The sequence below is a fragment of the Labrus mixtus genome, chromosome 20 (genome assembly GCF_963584025.1).
Source record: "Labrus mixtus chromosome 20, fLabMix1.1, whole genome shotgun sequence".
Lineage (NCBI taxonomy): Eukaryota > Metazoa > Chordata > Actinopteri > Labriformes > Labridae > Labrus > Labrus mixtus.
The window spans coordinates 2,153,531-2,172,002 of NC_083631.1; the positions used below are offsets into that span (position 1 = coordinate 2,153,531).

General features: G+C 38.0%; 1 protein-coding gene across 1 annotated transcript; it reads left to right on the forward strand.

Moving 5' to 3' along the window:
* Positions 1 to 6,939: 6,939 nt before the first annotated feature.
* On the forward strand, positions 6,940 to 18,434 carry LOC132954597 (myosin heavy chain, fast skeletal muscle-like). Its single transcript, XM_061027190.1, has 40 exons — positions 6,940 to 7,016; positions 7,151 to 7,371; positions 7,555 to 7,698; positions 7,808 to 7,964; positions 8,060 to 8,087; positions 8,172 to 8,277; positions 8,369 to 8,461; positions 8,547 to 8,610; positions 8,705 to 8,803; positions 8,883 to 8,986; positions 9,069 to 9,207; positions 9,803 to 9,921; positions 10,033 to 10,182; positions 10,308 to 10,478; positions 10,559 to 10,865; positions 11,297 to 11,376; positions 11,474 to 11,561; positions 11,656 to 11,773; positions 11,863 to 11,986; positions 12,070 to 12,206; positions 12,305 to 12,560; positions 12,732 to 12,974; positions 13,077 to 13,253; positions 13,363 to 13,508; positions 13,612 to 13,702; positions 13,787 to 14,176; positions 14,281 to 14,407; positions 14,749 to 14,867; positions 15,123 to 15,319; positions 15,435 to 15,618; positions 15,709 to 15,874; positions 15,972 to 16,096; positions 16,231 to 16,539; positions 16,621 to 16,824; positions 16,907 to 17,032; positions 17,115 to 17,285; positions 17,377 to 17,481; positions 17,835 to 17,930; positions 18,026 to 18,157; positions 18,330 to 18,434. Exons 2-40 carry the CDS (start codon positions 7,168 to 7,170, stop codon positions 18,348 to 18,350), a joined length of 5,817 nt encoding a protein of 1,938 aa, XP_060883173.1. The 5' UTR covers positions 6,940 to 7,016; positions 7,151 to 7,167; the 3' UTR covers positions 18,351 to 18,434.
* The last annotated feature ends 38 nt before the right edge of the window (positions 18,435 to 18,472 follow it).

Below are 18,472 nucleotides of genomic sequence, written 5' to 3' on the forward strand. Positions count from 1 at the left end.
AGGCTCAGGAACGTGCTGACATTGTTGAGTCCCAGGTCAACAAGATGAGAGCTAAGAGCCGTGACACTGGAAAGGTAAATGTAACTTTATACTTATAAAACAGTAAAGACTGGCATCATTACTTTCAGGGTCACCAATAATATGTTCTTAACATAATACTGACATATTTTAAATTGTCATTGATAAAAATATCTCCAACCAGTAGAATCATTAAATATTTTCATTTTTTCTTTATCTCAGAGGGTTAGTTTTAAACTGTAACATTTCAATGAACAAATATGCAAATAACTCAATAAAATTGTTTTTTTCTCTTACACAGTTTACACATGTTCTCTTTCTGATGACTAACTGAGACACAGCAGTGTTATTAGGTGTTGACGAGTCGGTCTAATGGCCTGTGAAACACTTGTTTTTTATTCTGTGAAAATACATGAATACATTTTCATGACATCCACACTAATTTTCTTATTGTGGGGCCTTGTATACCTTTATTTAGAGATAGGACAAGCGGATAGAGCCAGACATATATATATTTTTAATTATCTATCTATACCGCTTATCCCATTTGGGGGACCAGCTGCCTGTGGGCAGGTGGCAGAGTACACCCTGGACTGGTTGCCAGTCAATCGCAGGGCTGACAGACAGACACAAACAACTAGTCACACTCACATCCACATCTACAGACAATTTAGAGACACAAATAAACCTAATTAGTATGTCTTTTAACAGTGGGAGGAAGCCGTAGTACCCAGAGAGAACAAATGCACTGAGAGACCATGCAAACTCCACACAGAAAGGCCCTCTCTGAAGGGGAATCGAATCAAGAACCGTCTTGCAGGAGCAGTAAAGCTTTACCACTGTTCTGAGATTAATAACACAAGCAATATTTCAAACACATTAATAGTAAAATAGTAAAAAGGACTTAGGAACTGCAGTTGACTGTTGTTTGTTGGTGTCAATTTAGTGAACTTCACAGTTATTCAGGCCAATTTTTTAACTTTAAAAGCACATAAACAAAAGCCCCAATAAAGGCACATGCAAAAAGAGGACCAAAGTTATCATTCAAATTATTTTTGAAATATAAGAAATATTATTATTATTATTTAGATTTTAAGCAAACCTGCTATATCCTTTAAATACATTTTTATAAACTTAACTAGGAAGAAACAATGTATTATTAAGAATTAAGCTTACTAAGCACATTGCTTCACAGAATGGTATACAGTGCAAGTGATTCAATACAAAATGAATTTATACACAGTATACTCACATAGAGTTCAGTGGACTATAAAAGAGAAGGCATTACTTATTAAACTATAAAACAACTTGGACATAAAGGATATTATGAGTGGCACAAGCCAATCAGGTCTGATGTTGTTTTTTTACTGACAAATGAGCACACACTTGTAAATGCCTCTCCACTTGTGACCAGGCTACATCAATTAACCATCTCGAACAATATTTACAGTAATCAGGAAATCATATTTCAGGCCAACAATCACATTTCCAGGACAAGGCTCAGGAAGGTCTGGCATGAGCTGGATGTAACACAGAAATTCGCTTTCATCTCTGGAATCTGACTCGCAGCAAATCTCAATTTGCTAGCCTGAACTTTCTCCTGGCAGCTTGTATGTGGAGTTCAAAGCAACAATCACTGAGGTCAGGGTCAAGAATGAGGTCCTGGGAGTAAAAGGAGATGGAGACTCGATTCAGAGGAAGCCCTTACAACAAACTGCTGCGGCCCAGGCATCCAGAACAGCTCTTGGTAAACATTTTTAAATTAATTAAATTAATTTAGAAAAAATAAAATAATATAGGCTATAAAGAAGTTTAAGTGCTAAACAATGTAGGCTAGACAGGGGTGGTAACTGAGATACATTTTTCAATCTATAATGGCCAGGGATTCCCCCTTGTATCATTTCAGTGATTTTAATTCACCTAGAAAATCTGTCAAATGTATTTCACTAATTTAGATGACAGAAAGAGAACATGTCTTAATTATTAGGCTAAGCTTACTCTAAAGAGCTAGCTAGCTTTCTAATCTAACCCCCAAGTATCAAGCAGCTGTAACTTTACAGTTTGCAAGTTGATCCATTTGAGTGGTTTTATTATGTTTCTCAGCAGATAAAAGTGCTGGTATTAAGACCAGAAAAAAAACGGTTATCTTCTAACGTCGGAAAAATTTATCTTTTTAGCTAGCCAGCTGACACTATTTCTACTGTTTACAAAGTTAATTTAACTTTAGACTGACTTGTGACAGTTCAAGGTCACATAAAATATCGTAAGTCTGAATTTCAATTGAATAATTCAGGCGTGCTCAATAATTGCTCAAGTTCAAAGTATCCTGATGGTTACGTCGCCTCTGAGGTACAACGGGGGAGCTGGGTTAGCTCATTTGGTAGTGTAGGCGCCCCGTGAGTAGAGGCTGTAGTCCTGGTCATAGGCTAGTGGTTGCAGGTTTGACTCCGAAGCCTGAAGCTGTTTGGTGCATGTCAGCCCCCTCTCTTTCCTGTCATTCTACAGTCAGCTTTCATATAAAGACAAACGCGCAATAAATAAATCAATCATCTCTGAAGTAAAGAAAAGTTAACACTAATAGCCTAACCTAAAGTAATGTTTATCCTTCTTGACAAGTGGTTGTCTGAGATGATGGTAGGATTTAGCATTGAGTCAATGACCCTATTATAGTAAGACACTAGCTGTTGTGGTATGACAATTGGCTTAATATAAGCTCATAACCATTGTAGGAATTCAAATGCTGTAGTCCGTCTCTCCTGTGGCTTCTTCTTGGCTGGAGCGCTTAGTGCTCTGTTCCAAGAGGCCACAGTCAATTAATAGGAATTCTAATAGCACTCTAGATGTTTGACTGTACCTGCCAACAGGGCCTATTCACAAAGTAAGTGCTGAGTGGCTTATTAGAAAGACTCCTGTTAAAAGCAGGGCCAGAACGAAGAAAAAAAAAGTTATTGAAAAACATATAGCCTATTGATAAATTCCTTGAGAAATATTTTCTTGACTTGTTGTGGGTTTTTCCGCTGTCATAATATTTCCTCAAAAGTAACATTCAGTCCACTGAGGAATTTTACTTTAAATACATTAAGTATGAAGGAGAATCATTCAGGAGTGTTCAGAGGGATGTATGGCTTTTTTAAGGGTTCAAAACAAAATCTGTGAAAGAAAATCTAAAGGCCTGTTTATCAGACAGAAAAAGGAGGTATCACAACTTGGGATAGCTTTTTTTCTGAAAGGATCTGGGCAAGTGCAACTACATGACATTATAATTCTATCTTCTTTTGCAGTTTTTGAAGATTGATGTTTTCTTTCCAATGTTTTCTTGTTATATTTGTATTTATATTTCCAGGATTAAGGTTTCCATAGTATGACAACATGGTTGAATAAAATCACAACTTTATGGTGCATACAATAAGGTGCATGTCCCAGGTAGGAGAGATAAACTGATAGAGGAGGTTGTTGCCTCATGACAATGAACCCAAACACTCTGCACAGGAAGCACAGGTGTCATTTGACTTTGGGGGCAGAGGCTATTTATGTAGACACATTGCCATCTAGCTTGTTGTCCAGTTTTGTTCCAAGATATTTCAGGAGCTGACTTAAGCTTTGTTGTGCTTATTGACGTCTGCAGGGTAGTCAGCATGTTTGCACTGATGTAAATACCTTTGTTCAGGATGACAAAGAAACTATGAAATGGCCATTCCACACATCTGTCTATATGTCTTTAATGTTTGACTTGTCTGAAAAGGTTTGCATTGTTAAGGACTTTTGGTTAGAGCTGCTTCAGTGTATTCCAGACAGTTTCTGTACAAGTGCTACTAGGTGGCACACATTTTGTAGGGTTATTCCAGGTAACCACTTGCCTTTCTTTTGTAAAATAAGGAAATCAATGAGTATTATTTTAGATTATATATGTATAAACTAAGCATTTTCTCCTACATAGTTATTACTATGGATTTAGTAATGATCTTGTGAAATATATTTTAAGCACATACAGTACAGTAATCTTTGCTAAGGCTCACCTACTCCAGTTTTCTCGTTCCTCCTTGTTATCCTTTTTTTCTTCACAAATCATTTAATTTCATGTTAAAATACTTTGATAGGTTGTCAACTGCACAAACACTGAATACTGAAGCCATAATAATAACAGCATAAATAATGAAAACTTAAGAATCAAGAACACTTGACGTATTCCCCTGTTATTTATTTGCCATTTTACTCTTAAAAAAGAATCAAACAACAAAAGAGAGAGAGCTACACCAACATTACCTGAGGTTATCTTATGACTAGACTGTCAGGAGGAATCTAGCACTCTTTTAAGCCTTCTCAGGCTCCTCCTCACCAGACGTACTTGGCATGCTATATTTCAGTTCAAGGGGTTTGTGCCGAGGCTCATCTATAAGAATCTGCCAGACTCAAGGACATACAAAGGAGAAGATTGGTCGGGGCAATCTGTCCTATTTTTGTCTGTCCTCTGTTTTCCTAGTTTGGGGTGTGACCACTAAAAGCTTGTTGAATACAATTTGAGTCCCGTGGAGCATTTTGTAGCATCTGTAGTACAAAAATAGCAATTGATGTATTTCACTTCACCAAAGCCACCTTCAAACAAGCTGACTAAAAAAACAACTGGGGTCCTTTGACAGTAGACTTAGACACATTCTATTCAGGTTGGCTGAAATTATTGACAACCCAGTCTCATGTCAAAATGTGTAATGCCTACTTTGGTCCACAGCGCAAAACGTAGTAGTTTCACAATAAGGGCTCTAAAATTGTGACATGTCTACGTTTCCTTTTGCCTATTCTTTTGTATAGTTCACCCCCTGAAAGATCTAATAAAGAGGTCGCTCACAAGTGACGATTATCAATACGTCATTATTTGATGTCAGTGTCATGCGCCCGTTTGTAGTTCTTATCGCCGGCCGTTTACTTTATTGATTACATTTTCTGGTATTAATCTAATCTGCCAGGGGAAAACTGGGCAGTCACGTGACCTGAGGTATGCCTATACAAAAGAATAGACAAAAGGAAACGTAGGCATGTCACAATTTTAGAGCCCTTATTGTGAAACTACTACGTTTTGCGCTGTGGACCAACGTAGGTATTCCACATTTTGACATGAGACTGGGTTGTTATTGAAGGCCTTTGACCTTACTTGAATGATGCTTGCACAATGGCCCAAATGAGGTCACATGGATGACCTTTCTCAAAGTCAGTTCCTTTTTGAAATAAAGAAGGTTCTAGCTAAATTTAAAACTCAATAACACAATAAATCCAAAAATCTAGACTTTAAAATACACCACAATATGTAAAAAAATATGTTTTTCAAGAAGTTAAGTGGGATATGTCTTTCATCTGTTATAATACATTTTAATTTTCACTTACACCTATGCTAGATACACGTTTTATATGGTACTATTACAGGTCTGGTATCTCTGACATCTTGTTTATTAGCACAGGACTTATTTTGGGTCTTATCCTTGCCTAGATAGCAACTGTTCATCTACTCCTTTCCAAGGCGATATGTAATCCCTCTTCAGCTTTTATGGAATGGCACTCAGCCTAAATTTTATTTCAGACATCTGAGATGTGTGCTTGTTCTGCAACCGTATACCAGTGACATTTACATGCTTCTCCAAAACGTCCTGTGTCTGCCATTATGTACTGCAGGGAGATTATAACTAACAGCAAAGATCATTAAGGAGATTACATTTATTATTGAAACAAGTAGCTGACAGATCTGTCTGTTAATGAAAGTATATTTAGTGAATTGTAAACACTTAAAACCTGTGCTCATAATGTTCCAAACAAATATCATGTTAGAGTGATATCTGATGTTTTATTCTGTGAAAATATATACTCAAAATAAAAATGTAAAATAATAACCAGCAATACATTATACATCAGGAAAAAAGAGCCAAACAGACAGGTTTGACCCCATATGTCCTGCATTAAAGAAGAACAGTGACATCTGGGGGCTTCTCCAAACAAGGAAAAAAAGAATCATTGTAAAATAAATCCATACCATTGTATTTAACCTTGCTTAATACACAGTATTCATGATCACTGGATCAAGGTTAACAAAATAAATAAATAATAATAATCACATTCAAAAAGACTGATTCAGCATATTTCTGTTAAAACGCATAATAATTAAAGAAACTCAGCAATATTTCTATAGTGCGCATAGTGTATAGTGTTCTGTTATATTGAACAACAATAACATCAATCCTGCTCCTGCTGGATGTCAAACATTAGTAACTTTATAATGAAATAGCTTGTGAGTAATATGTCTGCAAATTTCAATATATTTTTACAAACAGGTTTAAAATAAAGTCTTTAATCACTTTTTATTTAAACAGACAATTTAGAACAAAGTCACTTGCACTATGCTTTTGATCACTGGGCTCACAAAAAAAATACCTACTGCAACAAATGTGTGTACAAGGCCATACAGTATCAATCAATGTAAATGTCAATGTCACAGTCATAGCAGCAACATGACAAGAATGCATGACCATACTGAGCAGGGCACACCTACTGAGGAGACAGTCCCTCCTCTATAAAAGCCTCTTCAGGAGTCTTTCAATAACTGGTGGGCTTCCAACTCAGGTGAGTGCATAAACTTTGATTTATCAGTATTGTTTAAGTAATAGAATGACTATGCTTTTGCAAAATGCAAATGATGTATACATGTTTGATGTGTTTTAAGATGTGAAACAATTTTTAACATCTTTGATTTAAGATCGTGTTGCCAAATTGGGCCTTGCTGAATAAAGCACAAGACAACTTAAATGAACAGTATTAATCATATACTGTAAAGTTATCTCATCCATCCATTACCTTATAATAATTTCCTGGTCTAAACATGTTAAGCAAAGTAAATAGCAAATTATATGCAAATTCAAGAGATTAATGTATTTATCTGTAGGATTATGTTTGATTGTTTATTTAGGATTGAAAGAACACACCTGACTCTATACCATCTTCTGTTGAGACCAAGCAAGGTAAATTAAAGTAAATTTCAGGTGAAAACACAAGTTCAAAACATCCTTTACTTGCCTACCAATAGAATGTTGACTTTTACATATATTTTAGAAACAGAGAAACATGTGTTTGTAATACCTCTCTTTATTTTCAGTCTCTCAAGGTGCCATCATGAGCACAGACGCAGAGATGGAGGCCTATGGCCCTGCTGCCATATACCTCCGCAAACCAGAGAGGGAAAGGATTGAGGCACAAACTGCTCCATTTGATGCCAAAACAGCATACTTTGTGGCTGAGGCTGAAGAGATGTATCTCAAGGGGAAACTTGTTAAGCGAGAGGGTGGCAAAGCCACAGTTGACACAGTGACAGGAAAGGTAACTAAAACTCTTACTATGACAGAAGGACAAACTGATTGAAGTTTTCAGAGGCTTGTGTTTTTGTTTTTTTTTTACTTTATAGATACTTATAAGTAATAGAGAAAAAAAATGGGGGGCATTTTGGCAAACTCAAATTATATTTAATTGTATGTTTTGTCTCTTTTTGCATATCATATTCAGACTCTCACTGTTAAAGAGGATGACATCCATCCAATGAATCCTCCCAAGTATGACAAAATTGAGGACATGGCCATGATGACCCACCTCAATGAACCTGCTGTGCTGTATAACCTCAAAGAGCGTTTTGCATCATGGATGATCTACGTAAGCTAAAATCTCATAATATGTATCTTACATCATATAACTGGGTTATTATTGTGTCTATTAAGCAAATGCATCAAATTCAATAATATTTTTTTCTTTGGTGTTACAGACCTACTCTGGGTTGTTCTGCGTTGTCGTCAATCCCTACAAGTGGCTTCCTGTGTATGATTCTGTAGTTGTTAATGCATACAGAGGCAAGAAGAGAATTGAGGCACCACCTCACATCTTCTCCATCTCTGACAATGCCTATCAGTTCATGCTCACAGGTATGTTTACAGTTACCAAAACGTTGATGTGATCTGATGAGACAAACAAGAATCTTTACAAACAGTTAAAGTTATGTTTGCATGCTAAATTGTAGATCGTGAGAACCAGTCTATCCTTATCACGTGAGTATAAAACATTTAATCCGTAAATTTGTCTTTAAGAACTTTATGACCTATTGTCAACTTAACAATGTTTTTATTCCCAAGTGGAGAATCTGGTGCAGGAAAGACTGTCAACACCAAACGTGTCATCCAGTACTTTGCAACAATTGCAGTGCCTGGATCAAAGAAAGAGACCGCTGGAAAAATACAGGTAAAATTTGTGTCTACCAATAATGTTCTGAACTGTTGATTTTTGTTGAATGACTTAATACAACCTAATAATTTTTTCTACCGGTATGTAGGGTTCGCTGGAGGATCAAATCATTGCAGCTAACCCTTTACTAGAGGCCTATGGTAATGCCAAGACTGTGAGGAACGACAACTCCTCTCGCTTTGTATGTATCCATATTAAGGACCTTTATGTAATTTTAGTATGCTTTGTTATCAAGACTGAAACTTACTTTTCTGGTAAATAATTAGGGTAAATTCATCAGAATCCACTTTGCCACTAGCGGCAAGCTGGCCTCAGCAGATATTGAAACTTGTAAGTTAAATTAATTTTCCTTACATGGTTGGTGACATTGAAAACTCTTAGTATTATACAAATAAATGTTTTAATATCTTTCCTTTACTCAAAGATCTGCTGGAGAAGTCTCGTGTCACCTTCCAGTTGTCTGCTGAGAGGAGCTACCATATCTTTTATCAGCTGATGACTGGCCACAAGCCTGAACTCCTGGGTATGACACTACACAATGAAAAAAAAGTATTTGAAAAAATAAGAGTTTTATTTTTCAACATACACATTTTCTCTGATAGAGGCCCTTTTAATCACAACCAACCCCTATGACTACCATATGATCAGTCAAGGTGAAATCACAGTCAAAAGCATCAATGATGTGGAGGAGTTCATTGCAACAGATGTAAGAATACAATTTAGTTAAACAAATAATATACTGGTTAAATCCTTCCTATACCAATACATGTTCTTAATTTACATTTCAGACAGCCATTGACATTTTGGGCTTCACTGCTGAAGAGAAAATGGGCATCTACAAGCTGACTGGTGCTGTGATGCATCATGGCAACATGAAATTCAAGCAGAAGCAGCGTGAGGAGCAGGGTGAACCTGATGGCACTGAAGGTACTTGTATAAGAAGTGTAATTTTACATCATATTACACAGAGCATATTATGATGTAAAAAAAGCAGCTCACTTCATACCTTTGACATGAACTTGCACATTAAGGTTGTAATCAAAACTAAACCACACTCCCAAATAGTAGAAGTATTAGTTGGTGAATGCACATTAGCATCTCTCTGCTACAAAATGGTCTTGCAATCAGCATGATGTATGAATATTCAAAGCAACATGAGATCGCTTATAAAGCAGTAAAGACAACATTTCCTCTTGCCAAAAATTGAAGGTGCATCAGTCAAGACGATAAATTATTCACTTGTAAAGGAAAATGCCTTAAATATAATGATCCAACAGATGACTAAATGCAGCAACAAGCCTTAATTATAACCTTAAGACAAAGGAAAAATAGTACAGGGAATAAGTGGCAAACAAGCTGCCTGTTTCTGCCAACAAACATTTTAAGGTTTAGGTTTCACTTTTAGCAGTGTTTAAAATTGAGTAAGTAAACTAATAGTTAACATACTTACTTTATTGTGTTTATATTGTTTTATGAGATCCTTTGAATTTCTTTCTGAATTTTTTTTTTTTCCTACAATCAGAGGCTGACAAAATCGCCTACCTTATGGGCCTGAACTCAGCTGACATGCTGAAAGCTTTGTGCTACCCAAGAGTCAAGGTCGGAAATGAGATGGTGACCAAAGGTCAAACCGTACCACAGGTAAAAAAAAAAAAACTAAAAGCTTATTATTTTGTATATAAAGATAGAGACACAAGCATTTTGAAATGACAATATTCTTGGAAAGTATCTATCAAATATCCTTGTTATTAGGTGAACAATGCTGTCAGCGCTCTCTGCAAGTCTGTCTATGAGAAAATGTTCTTGTGGATGGTCATCCGTATCAATGAGATGCTGGACACAAGGCAGCCAAGACAGTTCTTCATTGGAGTCTTGGATATTGCTGGTTTTGAGATCTTTGATGTGAGTACTTTGAAGAACTAACAGTTGCATCACATCAATCTCAATCAATCAATCAATTAATAAATTCAATCCATGTAGGAAATGGTTTTACCATGGGACTGATGATATTTCCAAATTCAATTCAGTACAACAGCTTGGAGCAACTCTGCATCAACTTCACCAATGAGAAACTGCAACAGTTTTTCAACCACCACATGTTTGTCCTGGAGCAAGAGGAGTACAAGAAAGAAGGTATTGATTGGGAGTTCATTGACTTTGGTATGGACTTGGCTGCCTGCATTGAGCTAATTGAGAAGGTAAGAAAAATCTGTCATGTAGAACAGAAACCCTCTTTTCCAAGTGCCCGCTTAATAGTAATGACACCATCTACTTTCAGCCAATGGGCATCTTCTCCATCCTTGAAGAGGAGTGCATGTTCCCAAAGGCTACAGACACATCTTTCAAGAACAAGCTGCATGACCAGCATCTTGGAAAGACCAAGGCCTTTGAGAAGCCGAAACCCGCAAAGGGCAAGGCTGAAGCTCACTTCTCCCTGGTTCACTATGCTGGTACAGTGGATTACAATATCACTGGCTGGCTGGACAAGAACAAGGACCCCCTGAATGACTCAGTTGTTCAGCTCTACCAGAAGTCTTCAAACAAACTGCTGGCCATGCTTTATGCAACCCATGCTGGAGCTGAGGGTGAGCTCTTGATACTGATTAATCATACTACTAGATACTCAAGAAATCTTGAGTATCTAGTAGTATGATTCATCTTAATGAGACATATGTTTAGACCAACATTTATGGTTTTAGAAAAAAAGTATTTTCAATGTTTCCACTGTTCATTTTCTCTACAACAAATGCTGCAAGATGGTCAACAAATTACTCAATTGCTGTCTTTAGTTCCAATTCGAACTTTTAATCAAATATTTTCTCAATCAAACAAATTGATGATGGTTAACTTTATATGCAACCCATGCTTCAGTTGATGTGTGAGATGATAATAATCTGACTCCTGTGTGGCAATTAAGTTATTAATTTGAGTACATTTTGGGGTTTTCTTTAGAAATGAGCCTGAATTAAGGAATAAATAATTAATAATTTACTATCACTATGGTAATTTAAAACAGATGCCGCTGGTGGCGGTGGCAAGAAGGGCGGTGGAAAGAAGAAGGGTGGTTCCTTCCAAACTGTGTCTGCTCTTTTTAGGGTATGTTTATGATTTTTTTTTTTATTAAGATCTAATAAATAGATTTGTCATGTTTGATGCTAACCTTTGTTTAAAAAAATACAATTTGACCCCCAAGGAGAACTTAGGCAAGCTGATGACCAACTTAAGGAGCACTCATCCTCATTTTGTGCGCTGCTTGATTCCAAATGAAACAAAGACTCCAGGTTTGGCATTTAAGTGTTTTTACTTCAGTCTATTTTTTCCCTAAAAAAATAGCTTCTTCTGATGTTTTTCTCTGACTAATTGTTCAATGTACAGGTCTTATGACGAACTTCCTGGTCATTCACCAGCTGAGATGTAACGGTGTGCTGGAAGGCATCAGAATCTGCAGAAAGGGCTTCCCCAGCAGAATCCTCTATGCTGACTTTAAGCAGAGGTAAATCTTCAGTATCCAAGTTATCCAATGTAAAATATGGGGTGAAGGAGTGAGGTTAATACAAGTGACAATGTACATTTGTCTTGTAGATACAAAGTATTGAATGCCAGTGTCATCCCTGAGGGACAGTTCATTGACAACAAGAAAGCTTCAGAGAAGCTGCTGGGCTCCATTGATGTGGACCACACTCAGTACAAGTTTGGACACACAAAGGTTCATTTTAAGGGACAACATTAAGTTTGTGGTGGTTGTTTTGGATATGTGTTTGCTGAAGTTTTTTTAATGAAACAACACAGGTGTTCTTCAAAGCTGGTCTGCTGGGTACCCTGGAGGAGATGAGAGATGACAAACTGGCTGAGCTGGTGACCATGACTCAGGCTCTCGCCCGAGGATATATCATGAGGGTAGAGTTTGTTAAGATGATGCAAAGGAGGTAGGATTCTCATTCAGTATACTTCATTGTCTCTTAAATTCTAGGAGGTTGTTTAAGTACGTGTTCATTTTTACAATTGATGATGTGTATTTTATCAGAGATGCAATCTTCACAATCCAGTACAACATGCGATCCTTCATGAATGTGAAGAACTGGCCATGGATGCATCTTTACTTTAAGATCAAGCCTCTCCTTAAGAGTGCTGAGACTGAGAAGGAGCTACAGCAGATGAAAGAGAATTATGGCAAGATGCAGTCAGACCTGGCTACTGCCCTGGCCAAGAAGAAGGAACTGGAGGAGAAGATGGTTTCCCTCCTTCAGGAAAAGAATGACCTGCAACTTCAAGTGGCGTCTGTGAGTTGAATGAAAAAGCAAAAGGAGCATCATCTTCTATTTTCTGGGGGAAAACTGTTTTTACACATGTACATCTTCTTCAGTGTAATAAAGTTTTTCTTTACATAGAAACTCACAGTTAAGTTTGGCGATATTTTTGATCCAAATTCATATTTTATGTTCAAACTCTAGGAAGGTGAGAACCTGTCAGATGCTGAGGAAAGATGTGAGGGGCTCATTAAGAGCAAGATCCAACTCGAAGCCAAACTCAAAGAGACGACTGAAAGACTGGAGGATGAAGAGGAAATGAATGCTGAGCTGACTGCCAAGAAGAGGAAACTGGAGGATGAATGCTCTGAACTGAAGAAAGACATTGATGATTTGGAGCTAACCCTGGCTAAAGTGGAGAAAGAGAAACATGCCACAGAAAACAAGGTTTACCCGGTTTACTAGCTGTACATAAACAACATTCAAATATGTTGTCGGATATATTGTTGCTAACTAACATGTGAAATGTGTTTAAATTACAACTTTAAGGTGAAAAACTTGACAGAGGAGATGGCATCTCAAGATGAGTCGATTGCCAAGCTAACGAAGGAGAAGAAAGCCCTCCAAGAGAGCCACCAGCAAACTCTGGATGATCTCCAGGCAGAGGAAGACAAAGTCAACAGTCTGACCAAGGCTAAGACCAAGCTGGAACAGCAAGTGGACGATGTAAGGAACTAACTGTTTTGTCATTATTACTTCTTATGATGATTCTTGATATTGTTCTCTGTCTAGTAAAATTCTTCAAATAAATTAAAATGTAACTCTCATCTGACAGCTCGAAGGATCCCTGGAGCAAGAGAAGAAGCTCCGCATGGACCTTGAGAGAGCAAAGAGGAAGCTTGAGGGAGATCTGAAACTTGCCCAGGAATCCATAATGGATCTGGAGAATGACAAGCAGCAATCTGATGAGAAAATCAAGAAGTAAGTGAGATGAAAAGTTATTGATGACATTTGATGACACTTTCACATGCAAATGTAACTATAAAACAGCAATGTATCAATTCTTGTTGTTTTAAACTTCAAGGAAAGACTTTGAGATCAGCCAGCTTCTCAGCAAGATTGAGGATGAACAGTCGCTTGGTGCTCAGCTTCAGAAGAAGATCAAGGAGCTCCAGGTACACATTTGATTTACATAATAGACTCTGGGAATTATGAGGAATTTCTTCCAGTCAATAAGTCATCTTTACCATTATATCTAGGCTCGTATTGAGGAGCTGGAGGAAGAGATTGAGGCTGAGAGGGCTGCTCGGGCTAAGGTGGAGAAGCAGAGAGCTGACCTCTCCAGGGAGCTTGAGGAGATCAGTGAGAGGCTTGAGGAAGCTGGTGGAGCAACAGCTGCTCAGATTGAGATGAACAAGAAACGTGAGGCTGAGTTCCAGAAGATGCGTCGTGATCTTGAAGAGTCCACCCTGCAGCATGAAGCTACTTCTGCAGCTCTCCGCAAGAAGCAGGCTGACAGTGTTGCAGAGCTGGGAGAGCAGATCGACAACCTCCAGCGTGTGAAGCAGAAGCTGGAGAAGGAGAAGAGTGAATTCAAGATGGAGATTGATGATCTCTCCAGCAACATGGAGGTTGTTGCTAAAGCTAAGGTATGTTTACAAATTTGCAAGAATGGAGAATAATTACAGAAGTTCTAGTTTGTAAGTATGATATTCACTGCATTAAAGTAATTTTATTTACATCTTGATTTCAGTCTAATCTGGAGAAAATGTGCCGAACACTCGAGGACCAATTAAGTGAAATCAAGTCCAAAAATGATGAGAACGTTCGCCAGCTAAATGATTTGAGCGCACAGAGGGCAAGACTGCAAACAGAGAATGGTGTGTTACCAATAATATGAAATGTCTAGTATTATTTTCACATCAGTTTTTCTCCTGGTCAAAAATCATGAATGTTTACATTGATACCCTATTGTGACTGCAAAGTTATTTAGATCACATGTTCCTTTTTTAAATTATCTTTATCTCAATCTAAATCTTGTACATTTAATGTCATTTATTGTAAATGTATTACCTGTTGTGTATTTTATGTTGAAGTTTTTAAAGAAATATAACATTTCTATATCTTAATAGGTCCCTTATGTGTTGGCCATCATTTAAGTCAAAATTTTTTCGGGTATCTAAGACACCTTTTTAAAATTATTACTCGTTACTCTCTTCAGGTGAGTCAAGTCGCCAGCTTGAGGAGAAGGACGCTCTTATTTCCCAGCTCACCAGAGGAAAACAGGCTTACACTCAGCAGATTGAGGAACTAAAGAGACACATTGAGGAGGAAGTGAAGGTACAGGAACTCATATTGAGCGGTTATTAAGATATCTAGAAGCTACAACACTGACCAAATTCCCTTATTGCAAACTTAAGAAGATACACTTGACAACAAACATTTCAATTCAAATTACTTTTCTCAATTAAGGTATGAAAACAAAATGACTTTTTCCAATATCCAATTTTTAAAAAATCTTTTTAAATTTTAAATTTTTATGTATTTACATCAGTATGTAAAATGTCAGTTTGACATGGACTGTGTGCTTCACAGGCAAAGAACGCGCTGGCCCATGCTGTTCAGTCCGCTCGCCATGACTGTGATCTGCTCAGAGAGCAGTTTGAGGAGGAGCAGGAGGCCAAGACTGAGCTGCAGCGAGGAATGTCCAAGGCCAACAGTGAGGTGGCTCAGTGGAGGTCCAAATATGAGACTGATGCTATCCAGCGCACTGAGGAGCTGGAGGAGGCAAAGTTAGTCAATCTATCCATTTTTTTATTTGTTCATACATGGAGACACTTTTAATTTATTATCATAACATTTTATCATGATTTTGCAGAATCAAATACAAAAGTTCTTTCTACTCAGGAAAAAGCTTGCCCAGCGTCTGCAGGATGCAGAAGAAACCATTGAGGCTGTAAACTCCAAGTGTGCCTCTCTGGAGAAGACCAAGCAGAGACTGCAGGGTGAGGTGGAGGACCTCATGATTGATGTGGAGAGAGCTAATGCTCTTGCTGCCAATCTAGACAAGAAGCAGAGGAACTTTGATAAGGTAATTACAGTAGAAAACCAACCCAACTCAATGCAGGGCAAGTTGCAAAAACAGAAAAGTAAGATTTTTAATTCATCTGTGTTATTGTAGGTCCTGGCAGAATGGAAACAGAAATATGAGGAGAGCCAGGCAGAGCTGGAAGGAGCTCAGAAGGAGGCTCGCTCAATGAGCACTGAACTCTTCAAGATGAAGAACTCTTATGAGGAGTCGCTGGATCAACTGGAGACCATGAAGAGAGAGAACAAGAACCTGCAGCGTATGTCAACTGCTTTTAAATTAACAATATTCACAACAATAATCATGAACATAAAAATAATCTAACCATGTGGATCTTTCTTGTATTTAATCTGTAGAGGAGATCTCAGATCTTACTGAACAGATTGGGGAGACTGGAAAAAGCATCCATGAGTTGGAAAAAGCCAAGAAGGCTGTCGAAAGTGAGAAGGTTGAAATTCAGACTGCCCTTGAGGAAGCTGAGGTATTTTGCTTTCTATTAAGTATGTTTTTAATGCAAATATGAACATAAAAGTTGTTAACAAAGTTGTATATTAAGGTAAAAAAAAAACGAAGTCATTTAAATTTCACGACATCCTTACTCGACTTTTCTTATAGGGTACACTGGAGCATGAAGAGTCAAAGATTCTCCGTGTTCAACTTGAGCTCAACCAAGTCAAAGGTGAGGTTGACAGGAAGCTGGCAGAGAAAGATGAGGAGATGGAGCAGATCAAGAGGAACAGTCAGAGGGTGATTGACTCCATGCAGAGCAACCTCGATTCTGAGGTCAGGAGCAGAAATGACGCCCTGAGAATCAAGAAGAAGATGGAGGGAGACCTGAATGAGATGGAGATTCAGTTGAGCCATGCCAACAGGCAGGCTGCTGAGTCCCAAAAACAACTGAGGAATGTCCAGGGACAGCTCAAGGTGAGTTTTATACTTACTTGGTCAAAACAAATAAAAACCTTCTACATGTAGATTGTTAATTTTTTTTTCTAATGTTGTCAGGATGCCCAACTGCACCTTGATGATGCTATCAGAGGTCAGGAAGACATGAAGGAACAGGTTGCCATGGTGGAACGCAGAAATGGCCTCATGCTGGCTGAGATTGAGGAGCTGAGAGTTGCTCTGGAGCAGACTGAGAGAGGACGCAAAGTGGCTGAGCAGGAGCTGGTTGATGCCAGTGAGCGAGTCGGACTGCTTCACTCTCAGGTATTTTTTCTTTTTATTCAACAAAACATATTGTTTAAAATACACTACGCAATCTTAAACTTTGTTTTTCTTTATCATTTAGAACACTAGTCTTCTGAACACCAAGAAGAAGCTGGAGGCTGACTTTGTCCAGGTTCAGGGTGAGGTGGATGATTCAATCCAGGAGGCAAGAAATGCTGAGGACAAAGCCAAGAAGGCTATCACTGATGTGAGCATATCTCTCTAACTTACCTCATCATGCTAATGGATAAAAGACAAGTACACTATTAGTAAGAGATTCTTTATTTCAGGCCGCCATGATGGCTGAGGAGCTGAAGAAGGAGCAGGACACTAGTGCTCACCTGGAGAGGATGAAGAAGAACCTGGAGGTCACAGTCAAGGACCTGCAGCACCGACTGGATGAGGCTGAGAACCTCGCCATGAAGGGTGGCAAGAAGCAGCTCCAGAAACTGGAGTCCAGGGTATGCACAAGTTTATTCAAATATTCAAAAGCTTATTTAACTGCAGTTAAGTCCTTCTACAAAACTCTGATAATAAATGTGCTCATCACAGGTGCGTGAGCTGGAGGCTGAGGTTGAAGCTGAGCAGAGGCGTGGAGCTGATGCTGTTAAAGGAGTTCGCAAATATGAGAGGAGAGTGAAGGAGCTGACCTACCAGGTAATTATTATTATTTTTTTAAACTTTAAGTAACAGTTAAGTTTATCATATCATATTTGTACATAAGCAAAAGTAAAGGTAATTGTAACTTATGTAAAGTATCTGAAGTTTTTCCATTTAAGTTTATCCATTTATATTATCTTCTACCAATATCTAGCTATATTAAGATTGTGCCTATGCTTATAAGCATATACGGATGCACTTTCTGTGATTTAATATTTTCCATTAAGGAGTGTTCTTGTCACTGTAGTTTTAAACTGTTGAACTGGAAATTTTAAATAATTCAGATACTTTTCCTGCTGCTGCTTTTTTCTTCTTCAGTACTGCCTAAGTGACCATTTTTATTATAACAGACGGAGGAGGACAAGAAGAATGTGACCAGGCTTCAGGATCTGGTGGACAAGCTGCAGCTTAAAGTCAAGGCTTACAAGAGACAGGCTGAGGAGGCTGTAAGTGAACTACAATAATGTCACAAATCATTCCTTTGAAGCAGTCACAATAAAACCCTACACAACTTAACTGATAAAACTGTAAACCCTCCCAGGAGGAGCAGGCCAACACTCACATGTCCAGGCTGAGAAAGGTTCAGCATGAGCTGGAGGAAGCTCAGGAGCGTGCTGACATCGCTGAGACCCAGGTCAACAAGCTGAGAGTCAAGAGCCGTGATGTTGGAAAGGTAACTTTTTCATTGTCTTTGATAGTGTCATGTATTACTCATCAAGTAAGAAGCTAAACTTCTAGATTTGTAATTCCTTAAAATGTTTAATTGCTTTTTTCATTGATACATGCTGAAATGTATTTATTCCACTGCCTAAAAGTACTAAACTAAAGTACTCTCTGTCTTTAAGGGAACTGACTCTGCAGAATGAAACACAACACCAGCTGAAGAATTTCAACAGAGTTCATACAATATGAGCCACTTCTGTAAATCTTCAATAAATTATTTACATTTATCAGGTGTTCGTTTGTTACTTTACACAGCGTGTATGAT

Excerpts from the sequence above, each read along its gene's own strand:
- LOC132954597 (XM_061027190.1), top strand. The coding sequence starts at position 7,168 with ATGAGCACAGACGCAGAGATGGAGGCCTATGGCCCTGCTGCCATATAC. Across the intron at positions 14,408-14,748 it reads AAGACTGCAAACAGAGAATG|GTGAGTCAAGTCGCCAGCTT; the intron begins GTGTGTTACCAA and ends TACTCTCTTCAG. Across the intron at positions 14,868-15,122 it reads ACATTGAGGAGGAAGTGAAG|GCAAAGAACGCGCTGGCCCA; the intron begins GTACAGGAACTC and ends TGTGCTTCACAG.